This window comes from Anneissia japonica, unplaced genomic scaffold, assembly GCF_011630105.1.
Source record: "Anneissia japonica isolate Jap-2015-1 unplaced genomic scaffold, ASM1163010v1 scaffold287726_len2788222_cov184, whole genome shotgun sequence".
Classification (NCBI taxonomy): Eukaryota; Metazoa; Echinodermata; class Crinoidea; order Comatulida; family Comatulidae; genus Anneissia; species Anneissia japonica.
In genome coordinates, this window is record NW_022705125.1 from 360,433 (window position 1) to 367,107 (window position 6,675).

The 6,675-nt window shown below is 37.4% G+C and overlaps 1 protein-coding gene across 3 annotated transcripts in view; it reads right to left on the reverse strand.

Moving 5' to 3' along the window:
- LOC117105256 (cytochrome b-245 heavy chain-like) overlaps positions 1-6,675 on the reverse strand; it is a 39,613-nt gene that overhangs the window by 3,399 nt on the left and 29,539 nt on the right. For all 3 annotated transcript variants that reach the window (XM_033246346.1, XM_033246345.1, XM_033246347.1), the window contains 2 exons: positions 4,659-4,778; positions 3,535-3,727 (listed from right to left, as the gene is read on the reverse strand). In XM_033246346.1, the coding sequence (XP_033102237.1) occupies positions 3,535-3,727; positions 4,659-4,778 (313 nt within the window). The remainder of the gene's footprint in view (positions 1-3,534; positions 3,728-4,658; positions 4,779-6,675) is intronic.

Sequence of the window (6,675 nt, forward strand, 5' to 3'; positions counted from 1 at the left end):
GCTGAGATTTGATGCACATTTCAGAATTAATAATCGTTTTTAGTATCTTACTGAATATTTATTGTCTACCAAATGAAATATGAATTATATATGAATCTTTAGAAATACAATTTCTACAATATTAATCTAGTTTTTATATAGATAAATGTTCGATAAATACTATTGTTCATAAAACAAACGAAATTCAGCACGTCTACATTCCAATCATGGACCTATTAATAAGGTCCATGTTCCAATCAATGGCGTTTGTAAACATGTGCACTGACGTTATCGTCGAATCCCAGGATTTTCGACGGCAATGCTGGCCTGCCTGTCTAGGTCCCATGCCAACCAATAATAATTAACAAAATGTATTTTTTTAAATATAGGCCTATGGCGCATCCTAGTACATGCACTTCAACTTTTACAACAAAAGCCTAGGCCTAGTAGTACGTCCTACTGTACTTAAGCCTAGGCCTACACTAGTTTGATGTCGTCGGGGTATAATTCTGTCTCTAAATGCAGCGTGAACACTAGGGAAAATCAAAATTCCCAAGATTGGGTCTGAAAGATTGCTTTTAAAAACCCAAGATTTGCAAAATATTATTATTGCCTATATACATAAACTTCATTTTAAAGCTTTTTCAATGAATTATATACTGTACAGTATTTTGTACTGTATAGGCCTTAACGAAGTGTCTGGATTTTCGAGACCAGAAACTCGTTCGTTTTGGGCCATACTATTAGAGGGCCTACTCTGTTCGTCCGTGGAAAATCTTTTTTGGTAACTAAAACGTGATATCATTTCCTCTGCATTGTATGTTAGGCCAAGAGTTTGAAGTTTGTGCGCAATTTCACCCATTCGATATTAACAAAGTCAGTACTTCACACACATTAGGCCTATGGCCTACAATATTATATAAAAAGGCATAATCGATCTTTACAGAGTGTCTAATTGATCTGTCAATTTTATACCAGGGGCCTACAATATTGCATAGGAGTATTTAACAATATGAAAAATGGGGAAAACAGTTTCCTTTGAAATTTACTTAGCGAGTGTGTATGAAACCGGATCTGGCAACTAAAATTTGATACTACGTCTAGAAGTGTAAAGATACGGACCCTATTAGTAAAAACTGTTGAATTCCAAATGATTACAAGATGACCAAGCATATAAATGAATCAGTCTAAAATGATATTCAAAGATATTATACAGCTAACCGCTAATGCTTGCTTTGCATGTCTATTACACACTGGCACTCACAAATATATGTAAAAATTGGTCGTAAAATTTGATAACAAGTTGACCGTTAAAATCTATTGTAAATATTTATTTGAATTCGTACACCGATTTTGTTTCAAGTTGTTTGTTTTCAATATTATAGCTGTTTCATTACGATGACAATGTTTTGAAATCGTACTGTATAACACTCCAAACAACAACAACAACAGAACAACAGAAGGCTCTGAATTTTTACAAGTTGACCAAGCGTGTTGCTGCATCATTATTGTTCAATTATGATCACTATTCAAACAGAGAGCAGGCTGATAATTTGTTTTTCCCACAGCTATTTAGATGTCGTTGTTGGTAACTTTTTCTTTAATTGTGAGTGTAAATATTCTTTAGTGTATATACTGTAGATAAGAATTGTAGATAAATAATGCATATAAAATAAATTTTCGATAGCGAATGGCGTCAGTCATCTGATTAGTCCCATATTAATAGTACCGATATTTTGAATACTCCTCTTTCGCGAATTGTTTTATTGACAGTGACTCATCTTATTCTTATATAATCACTATAACATTTTAATCGAAAAAATAGTTCACCATATCGTAAAAGTTTGAATACCCACCCAATTCGTTGGCGATCCTCAGTGTATGTTACAGTATGTTAATGAAGCATGTCATACTGTACGACAAGGGAATGTGTATTACAATATGCCAGTACGTATTTTTTAGATTTTAACGCACTCCGTTCTGTTGTGTGTGTCTGCTGTTGAAAACAAATATCCTCATTTTGTGACTCTCTATGATGACTGAGATGGACCATGTTGATTTGTTAATAGTATTTAGTTTGGGATGGAAAAAAGGAGAGCCAATTTCCCAAAAATGCTTCATCAGCAAATAGTTTCGCCAATTTCCCAAAAATGCTCCATCAGCAAATAGTTTCGTGTGCGCTATGGAGAGTATGGCTATGGAATTTACTAACCACACAATCCACAATCAATAAGTTGCAAAACTTTAGCTGCATTTGGTGGATTAAGTCGCAAAACTTTATCTTCGTTTGGTGGCGCCATTAATTTTACTCTAGGCAGATGGAGACTGGTTTTGTTACTGGTTGGTACATTTCTTACAAACATTCAGCCAAAGGCCAGTGGAAGTTTTTATCGATGTTTGCTATCCTTATGGGAGCTATCGTAAAGTCATGGTTTGCCGGAGTTCAATTTAAATCTCCGAACTTCTGAAGCTGAGATATTCTATGAATGTAGGCTTGTATCTCAGGCTACAATTTAAAAACGGGTGACCAATTAATAATGAATTAGGTGCTAAATTTTGATTTCCGAGTGGGACTCATTTAAAAATTCGAGGGGGTTCGCTAGAATACAGGGGGGTTCGCTAGAAAAGCGGGGTTCGCCCGAACCATAAAACCCCCCTGGCTACGGGCCTGTGAAGTAAGATTGCTCAAAGTTAGCTGTGCAGCAAGCACATGTTTACAACTATACAAAGGCCGTATTCGACTGGTCGTTCTTCAACATCCTACTCAACAAAGACGACCAGTCGAATAGAAAACTTATAATCTCGTCAAAACAAAATGGCTGTATAGTTACCGCGATACATGTTGCGTAATCAAGATTGCTTCAACTTGTGGTAGTATGTATGGGTTTTTCGTTAAAAAAAATATTTTCATCCATTTTTTTTTTTATTCTGTTTGCCTACAATAATTTTTTGACTCCATGTGGGTAAATATTATAATGTTTATTTTATGAAATTTAATCTAAGTTATATTAATGCAAATGTTGTTAATAAAAAAATCACCAATCGGCCATGTTTCTCTTTGGTCACAGGGATAACTTAACGCTGATTAACGCACTCTGGTTTCCGTTAATTTTCGTTGTCAACGAAGACTATTTAATGAACCAGTCGAATGAGCCAATGTTTATATTGCAATAACCGCTAGAGTAAGACGCATGCGCACACAACGGTAACTGCAAAAACAGTTCGTATCAACACACATGGAATTTCTCTCATGTTCTGTTCTGTCACTGGAACCTGGCCTATGCCTAGGCTAGCTTAGCAACCTTTCAAGATTTAAACGTTATTTTACGTGTCAAACGATCTATATTAAGCATCGTGAGGGCACCGAGGCCAAGGCTTCAAAAGGGCAGGCAAGTAGTGGCCGTTGTCGTGCTTCATTTTCAGGGGCACCAAAGCCAACTGGAAGGGCACCGTCGGCAATGGCCGCGGTAAAATTCGAGGCCTGTGCCATCAACATTTGGCTACTTGCTGACTAGCATTATAGTGCTGTGTTATTATTATAACTACTATTATTACCTGTGTTGTACTCCAGCCCCTTGATAAATAAATGTTGTAGTTGAGGAAGTCTGACCGTCCTTGTTCAGCCATCTCTATCTCCAATTTTTTTAGGAGTTCAGAGAACCATTCAAATGCATTTGTGTCGGGGCAAACCCAGAAGAAATAAACCTTACGTAGTTTCAACTCTTCATCACCTTCTCTTATTTGATACCTGCATAGGATACATGAAAAATGATTATTCCTGCATTTTTTGCCAGAGCAACTGTCAACTGGGAGTTTGAGTCCATGCTGTTTCATTCAGTCAGGCTTATGATGATAGGCTTAGAAAAAGGTTCAAGCTATGTTTGCCTTAAATGGCCAAGCGGTTAAGACGGGGAACCGTGACATCAGCTATAATAATAGTGGTAGTTTAATGGCACGCTCGCCTATAGTTCCGGTGGTGGAACAAGTCTTCTCGGGTAGGGACTCTAAACTGTAGGTCCAGTGTACACAATGCTGGCTTGCGTGCACTACCTACCTAGTACATCCTTTGAGAACAGTAGGGGGTTACCCCAGTGTACTGGTATATTTTTCAGCCCCTTGTCTGGAGCGTTTGTTTGTTTGTCAGGTATCTTATCTGCGAAACCTTCTACCACAAGATCATACATACTAGCTACGTAGTGACTTGAGAATAATAATAATAATAATAACAATAATAATAATAATAATAATAATAATAATAATAATAAACATGCGATGAGTCGGATTTAAGGGGAATATCTTCTGTTATTTTCCCCTTAATGTCATATTATTTTCCCCTTAACGTCATTTTTTTACTTGTTCTCTAATTTATCCATTTTATAAGTTCCCCTTAAGGTAGGTTTTAGTAACATAATAATAATAATAATAATAATAATAATAATAATAATAATAATAATAATAATAATAATAATAATAACAATAATGATCATAATAATAATAATAACAATAATGATCATAATAATAATAGGTCTAACTCTATACAGTAATTATTTTACAGCTTGTTGAAAATGACCCACAGGTTGCCAGTTCAGAACCACCTGGGTTATGGTGTAGAACATTGGTTATAAGGACTTAGTGGACCTAGGCATTACCTATTAAAAAGAAATGAAATCCTGACTCACCATATTGATTTTAGGATTGATGCAAATGGAGTGACACCGATACCGGCTGCAACACATATGCCAACCTGATACTTGAAGATGTCTATACTAGCTGTTCCAAATGGCCCGTCCACTGCAACCCTATCAGAACATAAACAAAAATATCAAATAAACAAAATTTGGAATTCCAAATTAGTGGCTATACTTTCTGATTGGTTGGTCTAATGTACGCTAAGGTCAAGTATATTCCCTAAATATCGAGCCTTGTTTTTAATCACTTTACTTTCCATAAGAAATAAAAAGTAAACCAATGAGCCTAAACCAGAACCCTGCGGGTGTGTACGTTCCTTTGTACGTAAACATAGTTTAGAGGGATTTGTGGTCCAGTAATGGTTTCTAATTTTTTAAATGTTTTTGTTGTCATGCTTGCTCGAAGCTTGGTCTTGTTTTTTCAACAATAGAGAAAACTCTCACAGTCACTACTACTATAAAATATTACCATAGTTCCCAGGGTACAACCCCACCCAGACTTTACGCCCAACTTCGCATACAAGAATTTCCCCGGGTGTAAAGTCCCAGGGTCTGAGGATTGGTCAAGTCGGCCTAGGTTGGTCACAAATTTAACAAATGCTCAAAAAATAAAGGAATTGTCTCCGAATTCTGCCGACTTGAAACTCTTAAAATTGCTTACAACAGACATTGGTCGCCATAAATTTGAATACAAAGCCCATCATTGTAAATTATTTTGTTGTTTACTGTTGCTAAAAATAAATAGCTCGCTATCTGCGGCTAAAGATAGACAACACCGCGGTCCGTCCCTGAAAAGACCTGCCCAGTGGGCTGTTCGGATCTTTAATTCACAGCGTGAAGACTCACGCGTTTCCACAGATTCCCTGCTAAAAATAACTTGTTACATCATGCAAGACTGATTTCTTCGCCCGAATATTGCTTTAATAGGCTAGTAATCGAAGGTGAAAACAACCTCGCAAAACGATCGTCATTTTCGTCTGTTCACACACTAGGCCTAGGGAATCTCTGGGTATAATTCCACCCCCCGAAATTGGGACAGTTTCGTGGGACCCATTTTTACACAGTGTAAAATGTTTAAAGCTTTCTTTTGAGCCAATACAAATTATTTCCTGGGACCACTCAAAATGAATACTTCTAAAATGCGCAAAAATGCATCATCCCATACTGTAGCCTGTCACTTAAGGTTCTCCTCACCCGGGGCTGTTCATCACATGCTGTACAGAGACTTGTCAATTGAGACCTCCCCATTACCAATGCCAGTCCATCACATGCTGTATATTTATGTGCCTATAATTTTCCCCCACCCCCAGGTCCGAATTTCAAATGCTGTATATTTATGTCTATCCCCCAATGACAATCTACCACATACTGTATATTTATGTGCCCATAACTTCAGCCACCCCCAGGTCCGGATATCAGATGCTGTATACATATATTCATTATTTTCCAAAACATCATAGACCACCCAAGGACCATCACATTGTGTCCAACCCCTAATGTCACTCCATTACATGCTGTATATGTGTCCAATTTTCCCCACCCCAGGCCTGAATATCAGATGCTGTACATTTATGGCAATTGTTTTCCCATATGTGATAGACAGTCAGTCAATCACATGCTGTAAATTTAAGTGTCCATAATTTTAAGGTTCTCCCCACCCGGGACTGTCCATCAGATGCTATATTTTCTGACCATCATTTTCCCAAACATCATTTGATGAAGCTCTCTGCCCCCCGCCCCCTCAACAACTAATGTTTTGATGAAATCTCAATCCACCCACCCTCAGGTTCGTCCGTCCGTCTATCACATGCCTCCATCACATGCTGTATATGTGTATAGACGGTCAGTCCATCACATGCTGTAAATTTATGTGTCCATAATTTTAAGGTTCTCCCCCACCCGGGACTGTCCATCAGGATACATGCCTCCATCACATGCTGTATATGTGTATAGACGGTCAGTCCATCACATGCTGTAAATTTATGTGTCCATAATTTTAAGGTTCTTC